The sequence below is a fragment of the Pleurodeles waltl genome, chromosome 9 (genome assembly GCF_031143425.1).
Source record: "Pleurodeles waltl isolate 20211129_DDA chromosome 9, aPleWal1.hap1.20221129, whole genome shotgun sequence".
In the NCBI taxonomy this organism is placed as follows: domain Eukaryota; kingdom Metazoa; phylum Chordata; class Amphibia; order Caudata; family Salamandridae; genus Pleurodeles; species Pleurodeles waltl.
The window spans coordinates 331,880,612-331,902,999 of record NC_090448.1 but is presented as its reverse complement, the minus strand read 5'-3'; the positions used below and the strand labels follow the sequence as shown (position 1 = coordinate 331,902,999).

Here is a 22,388-nt window from a genome sequence, read left to right as displayed (position 1 = left end):
CCTGGAGTGTTTTCTATGCACCTCCTCTCTGTCCCGTTCTGCAGCATTGATCCCTGACTGCTCATACCTAAGTTAGGCTGACTATACAAAGGTACCGGTGGACCTACAGTAATGGGTAGCGATATCGCATCTGGGTTCTGTCTATTTCCCATGTTCTGAGGCATGTTCATTCCCACACCATGGGTCATCATTGCCGGCATGCCCATCTGACTCCGCGTCATTTGAGCATGTGCGTTTCCTCCCTGCATCTGCTTTTGAGGCATCAAAAACTGAGTTGATTCGGCTTGTGACAATGTCTGGTTGTGACCATTCTGTACTTCCCTTACGGTTGGATCTAGAATCATTCCTGCACTGTTATCACTGTTGTAGTACCCTGGCATCTGCGGCTGATAATTTTCTGCTGGTTTCAACACGGGCACATCTGGATATATTCTCCTCACCTGCGGTATCTGCGGGGTGAACAATAAACTCGGGTCCTTAGATCCCGAAGACGCTCCTGAACTCTGAATTTCACTGTTCTGTACCGATGCCGGAGGGGCAGAACTGGTACTTGGACCTTGTCCATTCTCTGCATAAGGCGGTGGACGGTCGTTCAGCAATTGCATTATTAGCTCCTCATCCTCTAACTCCTCTTCCCTTCTCAACTTTTCCTCGTCCTCTCTATCCTTGGAACACTTCCTGTCTGTCTTACAGGTAGCTTTCTTACCTGTCTCCTCTTCTTCCTTAGTAATTGCGGGGAACAATTTTATCCCCTGCAATACATCTGACCTCCACACCTTCTGTGCATTATCCCACCTAGCGTCCGCTAGTGTCTTATCTACCTTTCTCATTCTGGTCTCGAACTTCTTTTGCTGTTGCTGTCTAGCCATTAGTTCCCAAATTGCCAGAGCCTCAAACTGGGCTGGCCTTGGAGGCACCTTCATGACGTACATCGTGAATCTCAAATTCTCTAGGATCCTTATATTGAATGTCCCATGTATCGGGAATGCTACGCTCCCATGTTTCTCTGTCCACTTGTGCCATTGCTTTAACCAAAGGCACGGAGCCACTCCCTTCTCTTCCATTACAAAGTAAGCTGGTGTACCTTCGGGCGGCGTCTCCTCTCCTACGCTCGCTTTAATGTAAGACTCCCCCTTCATCGCACTCCTGAATGCTTTAAAGAATTTCATTTTCTCGTCTTTTATTTCACAAAGTTTGTAATCAATAGGTGACTTTAATTCCCGGAATACTCTTCACTTGCCTTTCCCCTTCCAATCGAGCCCCACGGACTGCGTCCAATCCGTGCGCGACCCTTCTCTACAACCAACCTATCCCAGCGCGGCTCCTAGTGACGTCACACTCACACACACTGCGGCTGACAAAGCCTCGCGGCTAGTCCTCCTTCACTCACCTCCTCCCGTAACAACTTCTTGCATGTATCGCGAGCTACCAAAAAATAAGACAGATCTGTCGGTTTACTACAGGAAGGGTAACACAATCGCTTCAGGACCTTAGGGACCTTTCACTAGCCTCGGCCGCTATTCCGTCTTTCTCAGTCCCCACGTTCGCAAGCAAATCTGACCCGCAGACCTACTCTCAACTTGTCAATGATCTATTCTAGTGCACTTAGAATCTTGTCAAAGCCCGAAGTCGAAGTTTCTTTCACTCCCTAACACACGTACCGACTCGTTGACCACGCCCGATCAACCTACTAAACCGCCCAGACCACAACATGGATCAACATACTCCGGAGTCTCTTGACCTCGCAGGGCCCGTCTCAACAACAACAACCATGTGGACCTTTTTATGCACAAAGCGCCACACGCACATGAAGTTCGACGACTTCCCTACTCTCACACTCGGAGCCGCACCTCCGCTATCTCTATGAAGTTCGACGACTTCACTACTTCTACACTCGGAGTCGCACCTCCGCTATCCTTTAAAAGAAAAAAAATCCTCGCAACCTTTTCACACACCCTGCGGCAATAAGCTGTGCAAGCGCAAAACCCTAACTTCACTCATACCATCACTAGTACCGCCAAAGCCGAATACACACCTCCATTCTCTCCATTCGCAAGCTCCGAGATCCCGGGAAAGTCGCGGTGGACCTAGCCCATCATCATTCTGTCAATCAGTTTTATCCAAGAAAAATCTAATTCAACTTCTCAAATGGGGTCTCAAAGGGCGTAACCGTTAATTCAACACCATGTACTTTAAGAGTACGGGGTCCCAAAAGACGAAACCGTCCTCTGCTACCATCTACTGATAGAGCGGTCCGTAGTAATAATTTACCTGTGTTCGGACGCTCTTTAGGCCGATGAATCTTTTGACTAAGTGGGAACTCTCTGTACTCTTACATCGATCAATTGCATAAAATCAATAATCAATACCGAACATAAGCAATACCTTGATCAACATAACACTTAACAATTAATCCAGAATACATTTCGGCGAACCCTGACCTTTCAGTCAGGAATAACCACACCAGTTTATTGCAAAGTTAGTGAATTTATTTCCCTATATTAGCAAAGCTAGCACAATATATATGTGTCTCAACACCAAATGATAAACGTAAATGAACATTAATAGCTGTCCATAGCGGCGAAACAAGTGCAATCTATGTAGCATTTGAATCACAAGGCATTCGATAATAGCAATGCAAATCACTAATACGATAATCTGTAATGAACTAATGGCATACATTTAGTCAGCATAACAAGATCTCAAATTGCATCGTGCGACATATGGAATCCTCACCTAACCTCAAATTAGCATTGGCATGTGGGGCTTCATGCGAAAACAATTTAGCAACATTAATTTAGAAAACTCCTAGCTAGGGATCTTATCAAAATCAGCAGTTGGTTACCTAAAAGAAACACAATGCAATTGTACAATTTCCTTTCATATTTACCAATTACGATCATCAATCAAGGAAGTCTTCGTCTCACAGGTACCGTTCTTCGGTCAGCATGGGTACCGTTTCGATCAGCATGGGACAGGGCAAAAGGGGCAGGGGTGGACGGGGCAATTGCCTCACGGCGGCAAGGTAAAACTACTACTTCATGCAAAGGGATCAAATCAAAGTTAAAGTCTCTAGGGCCAGAATAATTTAAAGTCTCTTTCTCTCGATTAGAGAAAGCATCAAAGTCTCTTTCAAAATGGCGTCGCAGCAAAGTGGGCCATAATAGCTACGAAGTCTGCAAAATGGCGGGTATCGAGCTGGTAATGGCTGCAATGATCTAATTTCTTCTCGTGCACCTGGTTTTTATAGACAACAGTTCGAATCCAGTAGGGTCTCCATTGGAGGGTTCATAGGTTAGCTTCAAATTGTCCAATCAAAAACGACAGTTCTCAAGCTTTTACTTAAGCATACATTATCCTTGGAGATGGGTACGCAAGTTGCAACATTGTCTACCAATTAGCTCACTTTCAGAGCCTCCATTGTCCGCACCTGCAAATCGACCTTGGAGTAAAGAGAAATATGCCAGGCTGGCACGAAACCTTAAGATAAGCATGTGAACGGTTTCTGTGGAAAAGTACAGCTTCAAGCAAAAATACACGTTTATTAGCACAGTGGAAAAATACGAGCATCTAAACCGTGAGACCAGGCAACTAGGCCAAAGCCTCTGCTAAAGTAATGCTAAGCTAAAACATTTCAAACAAGCAAATCATAGCACACGTTTACGATTATGTCGGATTAGTGCAATTCTAATACATCACGTTATATAAAGCACGCGTATAAATGTTGGCAAACTACTCTGAGGGCACATTTTGTCCCCGTACATTCTTTATTAGTTCGGTTAAAGTCACACATGATTATTTCACACTACGTTTAAGCTCTAATAAATGTAAAACCTTCATTTTCTGCTTCATCACTGGTCTGGCAGCAGTGCAGGAGCATAGAGAGAAGCACGCCTGCTGAGACCCTGCTTTGGCTGTGACTTTATGGTGAGTGCCACCCCTGCAGCTGCATGATAAACTTTGCGTGCGTTGGAAAAACTGTCAGTGAGCCCGCACCTACATGGACTAACCTGGATGCAGCGGCCACTGTGTTGCACTGGAATCTCCAGCCTCAGTCTGCACTGCCAAATCCTTGCGCAGCCCACAGCTACAAAGAGAGACTGCCCTGGGGAGGCAAAGGAAGCCCGCATCAGTTTGGAGTGCCGCCAGTTACCTTTGCACTGGGCCGTGCATGAAGTAAGTAAGGTGGCCTGGCGAGCGGTGCTGCCCGTATCATCCTCAGGCTGTGGTGGCAGCACCCCCTACAGCAGTGGAGAAAACCATGGCAGCACCCTCCTTTGCACAGCAGGGCCAGCAGTGTTGGGAAGGCTGCTACTGCATTAAAAAGTGGCTGCAGCGCCACCTATCGGTGTTTCTGCTGCACCGCACCTGGGCCCTGGCTCGGGAGACAAATGACTCACAAGTGGGAAAGCACCCCAATAGAAAAAAAAAATTGCAGGCAAGACACCACCCTGCAGCCTTCTGAGTGTGGTAACTTGGCAGAGCAGCCTGCCTTGGAAGTTTCTATGGGCCTGAGAGGCCAGCATCAGAAGGAAAAGAAGCCTAAGGTGTCCCGCAACCCCACAAAATCACCAGAATAAACACCTTCCCACCCCTCTTGCTGCAGCAGAGTTCATCATTGGAGGGGCTAGCAAGGCCGAACACAGCAATAGGCTACTAATGAAAAAGAATGCAAAAGAAAACCCCTATTGCCTTTCGCAGAAATTGCCTTTCGCAGAAATTGTGTAATTTCTTCAGTGACCCGGTGCATCAATCTGAGAGAGGAGAGGTACAGGCAGTACAAAGAGTGCGGCACTATCACTGCACCATAAACTGTGAGACTTGAGATGAGCCCAGCATAGCAACAGCAGTGCACACCTCAGAGTGGCTAGCTGCTTCCACCAAGAGAAACAAACTGACATCTCATTACAGGTGAAAGTAGAGACTGGTTACGAGAGTGCCATACGCCCCTAGATGGCTGCCTGTCATTGCCACAAGTGGGGAGAGACTGTTAACCCCATAAGAGCCCCAAGAAGCCCAAAGCTGCCACAGCATAGATAGCTGCTGAGAGACCAGAAAGAGCCAAGGCTGTGAACCAAAGGCCGCTCAGCTCACAGCACCAAAGCCTAAAAAGCCAGCACCTTGCTAGACAGCTAGCAAGCCACGCAGAGCACTGTGCGCTGTACACGGACCCCTAGCATCGTCTGCTGCCACCACAATCAGGAAGAAAGCGCTGCAGGCCCCTGGTGGTGAACAGCCACCACCACAAGAAAGAAGAGCAAGCACACTAGGGGTCAGCAAAGGGCACCCCTGAAGAGACTATCTAGAGGACCCGAGAGCTTTCAGAGAGTGAGATGATCTTGCATGAAAGAGGCAATGCTAGCCAGCCAACCCAGGTCAGAATGGTCACCGTTGGTCTGCAATTGAGCCTGTTGCTATGAATGACAGAACTTGTCAAGCACAACCACACTTAGGCAGGCCCAAGTGCTGCCATGGTGTAGCCTCGAGGCGCAAGCACTACGTCCTCGAGTGAAGAAGATGGAAGAAAGGTGATCCTCCATCCAGGGAGAAGACCACCAAGAAGATCCCTGAGGAAGGGACAACAAGACCTGTTAGAGGTCCTCAGTGAGGAAGAGAAACAGTCCTATGAACAGGATGCAACCAGGGAGGACCCTGAAAAGAGATAAGCCAAGTGAGAGGCCTCTGAAAAGAGATAAGCCAAGTGAGAGGCCTGCTTAGAAGAAAGACGAGAAGAGAAACGGTCATGTTAACTGAACATGACCAGAGAGGTCCCTGTGAAGAGAACATCACAACAAGAGGCCTGGTCAGAAGAGTGAAGAGAGTGACATGATGCCACATCGTGGAATAGTTGAGGAGAAGAGAGTGGCACCAAGTCATAAGACACGCCAAGTCACAAGAAACCATTGGTGAGCGGAAGAGTGTGGCACAATGCCGTATCTCAAAAAACAAGAAGAAAGAAGAGGAGAGAAATGATTTGTGCCACTACTGGACAGTACATCCCACAACACAAGCCAGCCACTGGGGTCTAGCGAAGTGACTGGAGACAGAACAGAGAAAGTTCCGTAAGTAAGTCACCGGACTGCACAAGCTGGGTAGCTGCCCGACGCTTGAAAGTGCGACGGTCCAGAGACCTGTCCCCAGCTGCTTGAGAGAGATGTTATCCCTGCCAGCGAATGCACATGCCAAAGAAGAAGAACAGCACCAACGATGTAACAAGTCCAGTGGCAGCAAAGTCCCTCCGGCAAGACATTGCCACCTGTAGAACAAGTTGTTGAACAGTAAAATTGTCATCTTTACCAGGTGCATCACTAGAACCATCTACGGAGCGGAACCTTCTGCCTGCAAACCATCCATAGACCAAGGAGGCATTCGGTGCGCCTTGGGAGACTCATTACCCAGGGACCATCTGTTAGAGCCCACATGCACCGGAGTCCTGCTGAAGAGAGCACACCCGACCATTATTTCATGTACCCTTGAGGTTGCACAAGCGATTTGGACGTGACGTTGTTCTTCAGCGACCATTCGTGCACAGCCTACAAGAGGCCCCACACAGCCCAAGCAGTACTCAGGCAACCCAAAGGAGTTCTGGTGAGAGGACAATGGCAGGAGAGATGAGTCTGAAGCTGCTCCAACAACAACCACTGAGGACTGAGAAGGAGATGTCCTACTACAGCACTATTGTCCCATCTTTGAGGGTTTGCCTTTCAGGGAGCCAGGTCACCTCTAAAGAAATCTCTGTAGCAGACTTCACCCCTGCTCCTGATGTATCCCCAAATTGAACTACGTAAATAAACTCCAACACTGTCAGCCCCGACAGGACCGAACCACATTGCCTAGGTCGACTGAAACCCCCCCAGACATGTGATTTAGACATCCATACTCCATCCACACTACATTTAGTGCCCAGAGTCATCTGATCAAACCATGGATGTGTACCATGATGCTTGGTGCTCCCTGTGGCACCTGTCCACTTATCTTGTATAGAGCACTGCCTAAAGAGACTCAGTGGTGTTTACATAATTGTTCATGCTTTCCCATAGGTTGGACATGTTTATTTTTTTTCAATAAAGTTTGGGAGGAATGGAGTGTCCTGCTGCACATGTTCTAATGTTTGCACAGTAGTGTGTCACTAGCCTCTCCCTGAGAGGTGGCCTGTCTTACTCACACCACACCCATCCCTCACTGGCATCACTGGTCAGGTGAACCTGCCAATAAAAGGAGCCCTGCACACGTGCCCTGGGCCGGTTACTGTACCACATACCAAGTGTCTGTGTCGTCCTTCGTAATGTATGGCGACCTAGGGGCCCAAGACCCTACAAATATGACAGTAACATTTTCTGGATGGGTCTTTAATTTGTGATAAAAATAATCTACTGTCTTTCTGCTGCTTGCTGAGATGAGGGGGAGGGCAGAGGAGTGGAAGGTTGGGTAGCATGGCTCACGCGAAGAATAGCAAACAGGCAAAATAAAGAGTAACAGGAAGCCGAAAGAGATAGTATAAGAGGGAGTGGGAGAGGGTAGGAAGAGGTAGTATCTCAATCATAGGGCAAGCAGTTGATGGGCAATAATTAAGTGGAATCAATCTGTGCTTGGTTCATGCTCTACAGAAAGAAAAGTAAATGGCACTTGGCATGCACTGGCCAATTAGGAGGCACCAAAGAAAAGTGACAATGAACTTAACCAATGGTAAGCAGTGGGCAGACTGCAAACCCCTTTTAATACACAATGGTCTCTTAAGCGAGAACACATGCACAAGCAGTGCATGAGTTGTCAAAGGCTTGACCTTAAAATGTACAAACTTACCATGTCTCCAGGGGCAAGCCACCAAACAGTCATGCATTTTATGCGTTAACATTTTTAATAGCACTGTTTTTGAGAGAAGGCATGCCTGCAAATGGACCTCACATTTCTAGAGTGGAGGAGTGTTTTTAAGTGTTTTTCACGTGGTGTCACACTTAGGGTAGAATTGACAGTACATGGCTCAATGAGACTTTGCACTGTCAATCACACAATGTGTGTGGTATTCGGAAAATATAACGGGAAGCTTTTCAGACTAAAGAGCTACAAGGAGCACCAGGGGCAAAGGGTTGCAACCTGGTGAAGGAGCTTAAGCAACATCAGTGGAAGAGACTTGCAAAATACAAGTGAAAAAAAGGAAAAAACTTTTGAATGCTGTGTATGCATGTGCGGTTGTGTGATGTTGCGTGTGCATGTGTTAGTATTCACATGTTTTATCGTGTGCATTCATATGGATGTGACTGCACATCTGCACATTGATATAAGGACATGTATGCTTGTGCCTTACTCTAGTTTATTAGAGGTAACTTTGGAGCCTTCCATGGATGCTGGTGTCTATTCATGACAAATTTTTAGCCTTGGCATACTGGTGGGAATTCTTGAAGCACTCGGACCATTCATTGGGTGGTGGTGCATACACTTGTATAATTCAGGCTCAGTCATAATGGTAGTTTTTGGCATGATAGTGCGCCATGGTATCATGTTGGCCCTGGCATTATGGTAGCAATGCTTTGCCCCTTGTGGGTCTCCATAGCATGATACCAATTCTTTGGATACTGTTGGCTTTATCACAATAATAGTAATTCATTGCACACTGGTAGCATCTGAGGCATGATATGGTAATATTTAAATGTACCACATGGGCGGTCCCCATTGTGTAGTAGGAGTGGGTGTTAAAGTTAAATTCGAATGTGCTGGCAAAGTTGGCAGAATTTGGCCACTCTGCATTACATATGTAATGCAGATTTCCAGCCAAATTCTGCCAACCGCTTCAGAATTTTTTCTTGCATGCAGTTCACCAAAAGTAAGTTGGCGAGCAAGAATTGGCCCCCGCAGAGTGATTTTTGGGTGCTTGAGGGGCACCCAGGAGAGATTTTCCCACCGCAAACAGTCATGGGTGGTCGCTTGAGAAGCAGCGCCATTCCATCTGGTGCGCCATGTGGTACCATTTGTGCTGATATTTCAGCAGGGAACAAGCTCCCAGTGCTAAAAATCAGAATGAGCAGTGTGACTTGTCGATTTCTACCCATTTGTGGAACGCTGTGGAATCTCAGTTTTCACGTAACTCTGCAGAATTGCACGGAGTGAAACTCCACAAGTTCTGCACACCCCTCTTGTGTAGTTATATGTGAGTAATTTTGCTAATACCTATGGTGCTGATGGGGCTGTTTGACAAATCTTCCCAAAACCTCCTGAAAAACAAATCATCCACGTAAACTCCTTCCTCAAATGTTTTGGGGTGTTCTGTCAAGCGACGGCCGAGAAAATGTTGGGTTGCAAAACACTTTTTTCCTCATGCATTTTCCATAGGATACAATTAGACAGCTTTACATTGTTGGTATATCCAAATGAGCTATTATAGACCCATAATAGCTTCTATATACACAAATCTATAGGGAAAGATGGATCTCTGCAGTACATTCTATTTAAGTAAACTGTAAACTTCGCACTTGTATAGTGCACTACTCACCATTGGGGTCTCAAGGCGCTGTACGCATACTACTGTGGAACCCCTCTTGGCTTTCCCCTGTGAGGTGCCCACTCCTGGACAGCCCCAGGGTGAAGCCAGGCATCTAAGTGCTGTGAGGGCCCTTGTGGAGATTAAGCAAGCTATTGCCCAGAGTTACTGAGTGGGACCCATTAATTAGATTAGGCACGGAGGCAAGAATTATCTGGTCCAAGGGAATTGAGCCCAAAACCCACCAAGGTGGGAATTGAACCTTGGTGCTGGGCCAGATCACTGCATCAGGGTCTGCCGCTCTAACCACTGTGCCACACTTCTCCACGTAGCAAAGAGCTATTGCAGGGTTATAGTTAAAGTATATGAAAATCAAACAGCTGAAATGGAAAAACACACACATCATCTCCAATAAAGTTACATACCTGATGTGAGGAAGGAGTCTGAGTGAAATGTTGATTGATTTGCCATGAACGTGTTACTGAATATTATTTGGGCTCGTTACTTCTGAGAAACGTTCTCAAGTTTGTTTTTTTGCTTTTGTATGACGTTTTTACGTGTTTTAACCTATTTTCTATTTAATCTATTTTAGGTACCAAGAGCCATTGTCAACGTGGTTCAGCTGTTTAAACTTGAAGCACTCCGACAAGTCAATGATGGGTCCTTTGGATGTTTGCTACAAAAGTGAGTTAATTGTTTCATTTAAATACAAAAGTTAACCCTGGTTCTCCCATAATCTTAAAGTGCATGCATGTAACACATGGTGTGAATAACAATATTAATCCCGCAAAGTGCTTAAAAATAATTGTAGATTATTCGTTGCATTTGATTTTCACTATAAACATTAACTACATCCAATATAGAAAAAGAAAGGATTACACTTCGATTTTTTGGCCAGAGTAAAAACACCCAGTGAAAAGAAGAAATTGCAAGGTTTTGCAACCGATCATTAAAATCATGGGGTGTGGTAGTAAACGTATTGTAGATATTATTAATACCGAGCGAGGTTACAGTAAGACAAAAGCGGCCGAATAATAGAAAGGGCGCATTCACCCTTTTTGCTGCACGGAGCACTTTAAACAGGTGCACCAGTACAAACAGAGACATTGCCTCCTATTGCAATGAATGTGCTGCTCCTGGTGCCCTGGGCATGCAGTGAAATACAGAGTGGCTGCTTCAAACCCCTTCTTAGTTTCACAGTGGAGGAAGCATGCCATCTTCACTTTAAAGAGAGGACAGAGATCCCTTTGCAAGTGGGTGCAGAGAGTGACTGTACCCGCCTGCAAGGAGAATGTCTTGGGGGTTCTTGGGACTTCCATTCACCACTCCAGAGGGCTGTCCTCCGGGAAGCACTGACAGTGTGCCACCGTTTTGCAGCAAACTTTCAGGGTGCTCCTAAGGTCCTATTTGCCATTGCTCCCGCATCCGTAATGCACTGCAGGCCTAGAGGCAAAGTGATTCCATCATTTGCATGGGGTTACGCCCCTATGTAAATTAGGGAATGTCCTGTGGCCCCTTCTGCAATACTATTGTACCACTGGGGTGCACAAAGCAGGAACACACATCCTTTGCAGCCCATGGGCACGGTGTGTAATGTGGCCCCAGGTGGGCTGGTGGAGAGGTGAGTTATCCAAATAAGGATCCCTATGAGTGACATTTGAGTGAATAAAGCTACCTCAAAGACCCCTGCATAGCAGAAAAGCTTTTGCTCCAAATGCAAAGTAAAACGATGAAACAGAGGCTGGAAAATGTCCACTGTGGAAACTTCTGTGTTGCTCGTGTGCTTATGTGTGAAAATGTAGCACCTTATGGGTGTGGCACTTTGAATAACATTTATAATGAGTAGAAAAGAATAGTAATGTTCATGTAATGATATATTTCAGAAGTGACCACTTTCCGTGCAACATAACAGCTGCCCTTTCCTGAAGTGCTTATCTAAGCATTCTATAGATACCTCCAAAGGGCAAACCCCAAGGTGTTCTTGGTAGAACTTGCAAGGAGAGACTCTTACAATGTTCTTTGGTGTCACCAATAAATGCAAACCCTTTAATCAGAACACCAACAATGGAGTGTGTCCCAAGAAGTAAAAGTAAGCATTGCATACATCACTACTGCTAAAGACAGATGGTTCTCAATTGGCCCATCTGACATAGCGTGAACATCATGAGAAAACTAGTCCCTGTCTGTTTTAGGGTTTATCAGACAGCTCCAGATTGGAAAAGACATGGGGTCATATTACAGAGAGTGCCCTGGCTGTGCAACGGGTATGCGTGCCTGCTTTGTGCACCCTCCCAGAGCACTTTGGTTTTATAGAAGGTGACACTGACGCTAGTGCGCCCCTACTGAAATACAGATAGTGCTGAAACGCATACAGTGCCAGTGCTATCATTAGAGGGCATTGCCTAGTTTGCATGGGGGTATGGCCCCATGCAAATGAGGGAATCACTTTGCCTCTGCACCTTCACTGTGTTATGAACTTGGGTGCAGAGGCAAAATGCCCATAGGAAGTGCACTAATAGTACACCACAAAAAATGGCAGCCCTCTGACGGGGATAAAAGGGGTCCCATGAACCCCTCAGACATCCCCTTGCAGGCTGTTGCAGGCTCCCTCTAAGTGACATCCAACATCTTAGATCGGTCAATAAATTGTTTTTTTTCAATGGAGCCCAAATTATTCTATAGATGCAAGCATTTGTGGTGACACACGTGGCCCTGTTGAATGACTCGACCGCCAACAGCAGTCATGCTACTAAGCATTTTTGTTTTTTTGCCAATACTAAACAACATTGGCAAAAAGCATTACTTTGTATTAATGCAATTTGGCAATGCCAAAAAGCATTGGCAAATTTAGTAGGTCCCAAAGGCAGGGCCTATTTGCTTTCTCAATGCTTGTTTTCCCCTTACTGGACTCTAAAATGTGAAACCTGTTAAACCCATTACCAAGAATGCACACAAGTTTGCAGAGGTTTGCCACTGTCCAAGCATGCCTTAATAAAGGGACTCTATGAGCCTCTATCTTAAGTGGTGCCTTGCCCTAGTATTGTTTTTATAAGTCAACCACTCAAATGTGCATTCTGGGACTTTTAGTTCTTCTTTTTCTGCAAGCTTTTAGCTAGAAAGCAAGAACCAGTGCATCACAAGTCAGGCTATGTAACTTTGTTGCAGATCCTTAATTAAGATCAAGCTAATCAGCAGAGGCGATGGAGTGACCTCAGCAGCTGCACAGATTTAGCTTTCTGCTCTTATGATCTGTATTATGTATAACGCAATACCTTGCTTTTATTGTAAAATACAGAGAAAAATCATGCAGTATAAATTCTATTCAGCACTGCTATCACCAGGATTACTTTGGGATTCAGTTACCTGGCTAACCCGGGGAGCCGCAACTTCTACAGTCTTGAACAGACAATGCATCATGTTCCTCAATAGTCAAGGGCAACACACACATAGTGACCGAGCAACAATGAGCATCATTGTCGCAATGCAGTGGCTTCATCAGTGGTCAATTCCCACAGGAGAGTAAAGAGGTATACACTCAAGTATTCCTTCCTAACGTCAACAACCCTATCACACAAGGTACTTGAGTACTAAAACTTATGGTCCCAGTTGTCCTGTCTCAATTAGGAAACTGTTGTGTCGGGACATAAAAAGATATTTTATTTGAGAGGTCTTGTAGTCTGTGATTTTGGATTGTCATATGATTAATTATATTTCATCTATTGACCAAACTTCCTAATTTTAATCAATATCAGGGGTACTCAATAAGAAAGGAAGTTCCATGGGTATACTCCTAGGTATTTTAATCCCTCAAGACTTCAACTGGACCAGTGTAACTGTCCTGAATTAGATATATAAGAACTCCAGGTCTACGGACTTCGGTTGAGTCTGCTGGAGTGACATTGTTCTACCCAAGTGTGAGAGGTCGCCGATGATGAAGCATGCTGCGATAAGTTGTGGGTGAGATGGCCCCTCAAATATCTTTTTATGACCTGATGCAATGGATTACTATTTGAGAGGGGACCATAAATTTGAGTAGTCAGGTACTTTGTGTGATAGGGCCTGTATCAGTGGTGCCTTGGAGAGCATCTGTTGTCCTTCAGAAAACATTTATCAGTTACCTCTGACCAGACCATTCAGTGGCCCTTATGGGCACATGCACTTGTAGCCCCTCTCAGCATGTTTATCAGTAGCCCCTCATAGTACTGTCATTCCTCCTTTGAAGTATATTCAGGAGTGTCCCCTTGTTGCACAATCAGTGTCCCTTTGAAGCACATTCACCATTGGCTCTTCACAGTATATTCAGTGCCCCTTTGTGCCATATATTCATCAGTGATCTATCATTAGGGAGTGTATCAGTAGTGGTTTTGCAAAGACCACTGCCACCACGCTCTTGTGAGTTACATGTAATGAAATAAAATGAAATTAAATTAAATGAAAAGAGATTTGTAAAGCGCTCTTAAAGTTCATATATCTAGTTGCTACACATAAGGAATTCCAAAATGCTATCCAGGATCCCAAAGAAAAAATGAACAAGAAAAAAAACACAGCCCTAAGCTACAAAAAAGAAGAAAAAAGAAGGAAGCAACAACTAATCTAATACATCCAAAAAGCGCAAGCCGTGGAGACGGGCCATAGGATAAAACTGAACATCAAGCATCTAAGCTCAGGTGGCACACACCTTTAACGAAATTGACAAATAACCCATTATTTCAAAAACCCTTCAGTGTTAGAGCAGTCACAGGATCTGCAATGAATCGTGTTTTTTTAAATACAATAAATGATGGGGCACCCATTGGCCACCATTTGTGCGGCACTATGCCCACTTAAGTCAAATAGTGACATGATAACAAGCACACAGCTCTTTAAGTGTCTGTGTTTAGGGTCTGGCACAAAACGTTCACTCATATTATTGATTGATAAAGGATTATTTTTGCATTTTACCATCAATGGCCAAAGCTCCTGAGTGACTGCACATAGAACAGGTCCCGAGGAGGCACACAGTGGAGGGGGCAACTCAGGTAGGCCATGGGGTGCCACTTCATTGAGTTTAGTTAAGAGTATCCCCTGACTGCAGCAACCACCCACGGCTCCTGGGCACATTGGCAACTTCCCTGCTACTAATCTGTTATTCATATCATTTGATGGCTTCTCTTCTCCTGCTAGCGCTGCCGAGGACCAATATGTGGGAATCCCTTCATCTAATATTGCTGTGGTAACACATCAATCTGGTGCATGATATAGTCTTTTGATGTAAACCTCTGTGTGAGAGGTGTGTGAGAGCTACTTTCTGCATCATCACCAATGAAAAATAATAATGGCAGAAAATGTAAACATATTGTGGGCTGATCCGAACACATGACAGACAACTGTGCAAGCCAGTGGCTAAAGGGTGCTGACTCAAAGCCATTTTCTGTTTATATTGTGTGTTGTACTGACGTGGTCTAGCAGACAATTAAATATATATTTAGCAAAACTACAAAATGGTGAAGGTAAAATGTTTTGAGTAGAAAGTAACTGAATATTTGCACACATGACTGTGGATATGCGGTAGAAAAAGACAGGGAAAGCACAGTACAGTATTTTCAATGAAATCCTGGTCTGTATATTAGGAATAAAAAAACATTATTTTTATTGAAGTCAACAAGCATCTTTTATTAAATGGACGGGTTGATGTTTTCTTCCAAATACTTGCGCAATTGAGTCAGACTTCCAAATAAATTTACCAGTAGAGGTTTCAATGTAGCCCTTAAATGAAACAATTATGAAAATATTGTGAAACTAGATTTCTCACTTAAACTCAAACATGTTTCACTCTATCGCAAATCCATGGACCACAGGTGTTGTTGCATCATGGGGGACTATGAGAAGAGGCTGAGGGAGATTATGAATATCTTTCTTTACAGTCGGCTGTATTTTCTCAAATTTTCAAAGCATTAATACAGCCTGGAGGCATGTTTCCTGATTTTAGTTTTGTGATGTTTTAGATTCAATGAAGCACTTGGGTGTATTTTAGTTGTCTATGGTTAGGCTGAACAATAGTAAACGCACTGTGATAGGCCCGGCTCATCTTTCTTTTGTATTTCAGTTTTAGCACATTTACAAAATCATAAAGTAATTTAGTATAAACAGATGCCTACCTTATCACAGGTGAAACTCAATATTTTGTTTTTCTCTGTGTTTTTAACAGGTCTTTTTGCTCGTGTTTGGTAAAACCAATAGACAATTCTCCAGAGCTATTGGAGCTAATAGATCAGAACAAGCAATTTCAGGTAAGGACTGAGTCAGATGCCGTAGAAAGGATAATACATTGCGCTTTATACATAAACCGCTGAGGATAGGGGGTGGGTGTTTTTTCGGACTACAACATGAAAATACAGATTCTGTTTTTCATGCTATCTTAAGTAGAAGGATCACAGAAAGTACAGATTTTACAATAATTTATTACGTATTGTACATTGACTAACGCAAAACCAAAACATCTATACATGCATCCATTTGCATCTGGCTTTGATTCTTTCCTCATGTAAACCTTGCAATTAGGGGTGGGAAGAATAGAATTCTGCAGAGTTACATGAAAACTCAACGAAATTCTGCAGAGTTCTGCCAATGGGCGGAAAATATGCAGCTTGGGCTAGAATTTAGCACCGGTAGTGAGAGTATCACTGAAAAATATGTGCGTAAGGCACAATGCACATTTGAGTTGATTTTGCTGTTCGAGTAGAAAATCTAAATGAGTGGTAGCAAAGCTACTCAAATGGCAGCCCTCTGACCACTTGTGACCGCTGGCAATCCCTTGGAGTAGAAAATCTGGCGCTTGGTGGCGCCAAATCTCCATGGAGCCATGCGGGAGAAAAGTTCTGCCACACAGTGATTGGTGGAGTTTGCCAGGAACTCCACATTACAGAGTAATGTGGATGACCAAACAAAATATTCAGCCCACTCCTACTTTTTTCTTATTAGCACCGGTGGCGTAGTCAGGATGTCATCGGCCCTACTGCAAGGAAGTAAATGGGCCCAGTGGACGCTGTTTGATCTCTCAGGCCTGTGTACCCCAGTGCCACTGCACCTGATACACCAATGGAAGCTACCACCCTGATTAGTGTATGTTATAAACTGGGGAATATGTATCTACCATACTCTTGCCTTTCAATCACTTATCTAGCAGTTGTGGTTGGCCTATGAATAATGCTTTAATATGCCTTAGCACAGGGAACGTTTGTACAAAATATCAAATCAAGAATATTGGAAGACAGAAATATCGGAAATTAAACATGGTGACACACAAATATCATGATGCACAAATAGTGTTGAAAAGAATATCGTTTTTGAGGTAAGTAATATCGTTTTACATAACAGTGATGATTTTAACAAGGTTTTCAACAATATAGTGGTTATAAATACAGTTTTTTAAATCATTTGAATGTGTTTTAGTTGATATATTAATGTTATGTGTTACTACTGTTTATCTAAATGTTATTAATTCTTTGAAAATATAATTTGAAATTGTAAGTGATCTAGAATGTATTTATTCATTTTAAATTCTAATTTATAGTGCAACAAGTTATTGGGTTTGGAAGAGGATAGGATGGGACGGTAATTAGGTAAAAGCTAATTCTGAATTATTTAATTCATTTTTGTATTATATGATTTATATTTATTATGTTAATTATGCAATACTGGTTTCTTTTTGTTATATGCTATGTGTGTGCTGTTAGGTTTGTAGGAGTATAGGTTGAGAAGTTAATTAAGTGATAATTAAGTAACAATTAATTATTCGGTTTTTATTTGATTACTTGATTTTTAATTATGTAATTTATGGAATACTTATTTCTTTTACTTATATTTTAGTTGCAGGCTGCTATGTTTGAGGGGGTCTTGGATAGGAATATAATTACGTAATAACTAATTAACAATTTAGTATTGATTTTTGATTAAGTATTTAATTGATTTTTAAATATGTAAAACATGGAATGCTGAAATATTTTACTTATATGTTAGTTACAGAATGCTAGATTAGTAGAGGTATAGAGTGAGAAGCAAATTAGGTTATAATTAACTATTAAATATTATTTGTAAATTAATTATTTAATTGAATTTTAAACCAGTAAATTCTGGAATATTTATTTTATTTACATTTTAGTTGCAAGCTGCTAGGTTTTTAGGATTCTATGCTTAGAAGTTAAATAATAATAATTTAACAATTCTTTATCAATTGATAATTAATAAACTAATTGATTTAAAATATGTACATGTGCAGTACTTTAGTTATATTTTAGGTGTGGCCTTTCAGGCTTGTATGGGTGGGAAGTCAATTCAATAGTGATTAAATAACATTTATTGACAAATAATTATAAATAATTATTTTATTGAATAGCAATTTTGTAAAATAATTGGTTGCTTTTGGTTTTTAATACACACACACACACACACACACACACATATATCATGTTCATTAATTCATTTTATATACGGAGTTACATATTTTTCTACCTTCATGGTGTTTCTTATATATGTAATGTGTTTGAAGTGAAGTATATTCCCTAATCTCTTTGCAGTTCATCACTTTCTCTAGCGTTGAGCTGTTTCGATTTGGAATAGTAAATTTTAGCCCTTAAATTATATATGACCATTCCATGATGTTGCTTGAAATGTTGAAGTTCTGCCTAGAGAATAAGTTTTTTCTTTTCAATAAGTCCTGGTATCTGCAGTAAGTCTGGACTGCGAAGGGCAGTTTCTCTACCCCAAGGTATGCTTCATGGTTTGGAGGAACAGCATGTTTGGATAGACCAAAATGTCAGGTGGACCAAATATATCACATTCTGGACAAGATACATTGATGCTCTGTTAGATGGCCCCAGAAATCTCTTACAAGAATTCTTGTTGCACATCGGTAGAAATAATTGTAACCTAGGTTGAACACGCAACATCCATCAGGGGGCAATGGATTTCCTAGATATGCACATCCATGTTCCACAAGGAAACAGCAGGCAACAGTATTATACATGCCCGCAGCCACCTCCTGACTAAACTTAAATGGAGTATCTCCTATTAGGAATTCTTAAGACCCAAACAGAACTGCAGTGACATGCAGTCATACCAGACAGAAAAGGGCAGGATGTCAAGAAGACTCAGAGCTAGTGGTTACCCCCATAAAGTTCCCAAAGCGTCAAGGGAGAAGGCTGCTTCATTGAAGAGGGAGGATCTCCTAATTAAACAAACACGCATGAAGAATGACAACCACTAGGTGAGACCGATCACCACCTACAATGCAGAGTAGTTTAAATTAGGAGTATGATCTCTAGACATTGGCATTTGGTCGAGTCAGACCGTGTTACAGGCCAAAAACGTACCATGTCACCCTTTGGTTACCTACAGAAAGTCTAGGCCCGTAAAATACATTTTAGTGCACAGTTACATGAATACACAACTGAAACAAGGGGGCTGACTGAGTGAGCAAAATGGCTTTTATAAACTTGGGAAATGCAAAGCCTGCAAGGGGAGCCAAAACACCAAGACTTACCCATTGCCAGCAGGGATACAAGGACGTATTAACAAATTCATCATCTGTAGCAGTGACTATTGTATGAATGCACTGGTTTGTCCCTGTGGTCTCCTCTATATAGAGAGCACCATATTCCCAGTGAAAACGAGGATTCTTCAACACTTAAGGGCCAGGACTTGTGATCAGACTTACCCGGTGGCGAGACATTGGGATAACGAACACTCCCAAAACCCTGACACCCTACTTTTCTTTGAAATTGCCATGGTGATTCTGACAGCACGAGGAGGTGACAGGGGGAAAAGACTGTGGATTATTGTGAATGAATTTATCATCTGTCTCAACACCATGGTGCTAGGATGTTTGAACCTGTATGAAGATTTTTGTTTGCGTAGCAGATACTAACACTTTCAAAGTTAAGAACTTGAATTATTGATTGCCTTTGCCTTTATATTTCTCTGAGGATGTCTTTGAGAGTATGAAACATGGCACTCCTCTTTTTTCATGAAGTTAATATTGCCCTGTGCTTGGCTTGCTGTGTATGTGTCTTGCCAAGTGTTTGCCATAGACCATAGCCATTAACACCTTGAGTGCATTATGATAGGCCATCTGCTCATTGTCTCAATGCAGAGACCCATGATGTTTGAGGTATCATTTGTTCATTTGTCACATTTATTTTTATGTGTTTGGCACAGAGATCAATTTTGATTTGACAGGATATTCCGAAACCCCTGAACTGATGAATTGCATATGATAACCAGGCAATTTGGGAATCTCTCCCCCCTTCTTCACTTGATAAGAACTTTTCCATGGGCCATTACTTTTTGTTATCCTACAATATCACTTTATTTTGTATGGTGAGCTGCTTTCATTTAGAAACGTTTCTTATAGTTGATTTTCAGCCCTTGTATACAGCATATACATGGAAAGTGTTGTTTGTATATAACACATGGTGAAACTGATACGTAGTGTTTTTTTTTTTCATCTGACGGGGTGAATGGGGAAGAAGAAAGTCTTTTCTTTATTGCTTCTGTGTGATTGTGAATTCTGTTTAAAGGGAGTGGTGCCCATTTCTGTTTGTATGAGGCCATGAGGAAGATCTTTATAGATCAAAACGCGTTGCCAATAAACTGCTTGGAACCTGACTCTGGAGTGTGAGTTTTTTAGTGTCTAGAGGTTGAGACATTGATGCCTTGCACTGAATTTCTTAGGTGGATGTAGCCGGGATTTGTCAGGACCTGTCTAATTGTGTATATATATATATATATATATATATATATATATATATATATACATATATTTACTGAAAAAATCAAAGGTTACAGGGATGTTATAGTTAGGCACACATTTTAAATGTACAATACCATAGAAATTCACCTGTTATAGTTAGAGTTATCTCAAATTACTATAACTCATGCCCTAAGGTAACTATAACTTGCGCCCCACCTTGCAAAGCTTTTTCCTAAACATTTTTACTGCAAAAATTGCATTGATATTATCACTGATGTTATCAAGGATGTTATGAGTGCAGTAATTTGTGGGTAATTAGCAGTGCATGGTGAGGGTGCAAGTTATACTTAACTTAGGGCATGAGTTATAGTTTCTTGAGATAAGGTGAATTTCTATAGTTTTGTATGTTTAAAATGTGTCCCTGTAACCTTTGTTTTTTTCAGTGAATTTCTATGTTTTTTTAAATTCTATTTCCTAACTATAACGTCCCTGTAACCTTTGGTTTTTTTCAGTAGATGGCTATGTTTTTTTATGTATAGTAATTTTCATTACTTTACATTAATCCAACCACTTGCAGCCAGGCCCTGAGGCCAACCCCCTATAAGCACCCAACGTTCCACCTTAGTCAGCCTTTGTCCATTGGCAGCACAGGTTGCTGGCAAGACCTAGCCTGCAGCCAGACCCTGCAGCCAAACACCCCTAACCACCCAACCCCATGCTGTGCACGGTCCTTTGGCCATGCATGACAGGAGTTGGTCACATCATCTCTGGGTGTGAGAACAGCAGTGAGAGGTTGTATCTGTGGGTGAGATTGGCTGCGAGAGTGACTGTGTGGGTGTGAGAGTGCATACATCTGTGTTTTAGTGGGTGCGTCTGTGCATGGGTGGGTGCATGAGGGTTTCAATGGGTCTGTGAGTGGGTGTGTGAGAGTCTGAGTGAGTCTGTGACTGGGTGCTTGAGTGGGTGCATGGAGGTCTGACAGGGACTGTGAGTGGGTGCACAAGGGCCTGAGTGGGTCTGTGAGTGGGTGCATGAGTGTCTGAGTGGGTCTGTGAGTGAGATGCGTAAGTGGGTATGTGAGTGGAAGAAAGAGATTGAAAGCGAGAGAACAGGAGAGATATAGAGATAGGGAGTGAGAGAGATAAATAGATTTTTAGGCTTTGATGGATGATATACTTGGAATGAGATATTTTCCACAAATTGAAAAGAAAAATGTATTTGTCAAATAAAAATAGTAAGATCACATTTTAGTATGAGCCTTAAACATTTACACTTCAAAAAATAAAAGGAGGGAAATGACCAGGGGTACTCCTGGACACGAGTCCTCAAAATGTTCAGTGTGGAGATCTGTGACCTTCACACTTGAGCTACTCATTTAAAAAAAAAAATGTTTTTGACCTTTATGGGCTCTCTGGGACCATGGTGGGGGGGAGCCTTAAGGCCTCCCCACAGTCCCTAAAGATTTTTTGCATTTTAGTTTGTGCCCTTTACTCGCTACCTCGGCCGCGGGGGTCCCCCTGCAGTCCTATTGCCCTAGAAAGCACGGAGGAGCTGCTTTTAACAACAGTTGCCTGCTTGCTAAAGCAAAGCTATCATCTCTGTTCCCTGGATGCATACGTGTGTGTAGGGAATGGAGATGAAAGCTCTGCTTTCTGACAGCTGGACCTGTTTGACAGGTCCTGCTGTCAGAAAGTGGAGTGTTTTCTGTGACTTGGCAGCAGCTTCAAATCTGCAGCCAAGCCACAGCAAACAGCTAGTGCTGAGGGTGGGTGGAGCAGGAGCTGGTCCTGGGGGTGGTGGTCCGCAGGGCCATCAGTGGCTCCTCGAGGAGGTCTACGTGGTCCCTCTCCAACGTGACAGCTCCGGGGAGGTGGTGGTTCTCGGGGCTACAGGGTTTCCGAAAAAGACCCTTTTCACTTTTTTTTTTACTCTTTCCCCTGGGGAGGTGGTGGTACCCAGGGCAGCTGGTGGGCCACGCAGCCCTCCCGCACTCAATATAAATATAGCCCTAGGAGGTGGTCCCCCCCATTTAATTTTAAAAGCCTCGGGAGGTTGCAGTCCCCGGGGCTGGCGGAGGGGGTTCTGCGCCCCCCCATTTAATTAAAAAAGCCCCAGGGAGGTGGCGGTCCCCAGGGCAGTAGGGAGGCCAGGTGCCCCCCCTTGTGTTAATTGCTTGAAGCCCTG

The 22,388-nt window shown here is 43.2% G+C and overlaps 1 protein-coding gene across 1 annotated transcript in view; it reads left to right on the top strand.

Annotated features, from left to right (window-relative positions):
- The window catches only part of LOC138258619 (phospholipase B1, membrane-associated-like), a 198,627-nt gene that overhangs the window by 136,792 nt on the left and 39,447 nt on the right, over window positions 1-22,388 (top strand). The window contains exons 11-12 of the mRNA XM_069205964.1: window positions 10,068-10,159; window positions 15,663-15,744. Coding sequence (XP_069062065.1) covers window positions 10,068-10,159; window positions 15,663-15,744 — 174 coding nt within the window. The remainder of the gene's footprint in view (window positions 1-10,067; window positions 10,160-15,662; window positions 15,745-22,388) is intronic.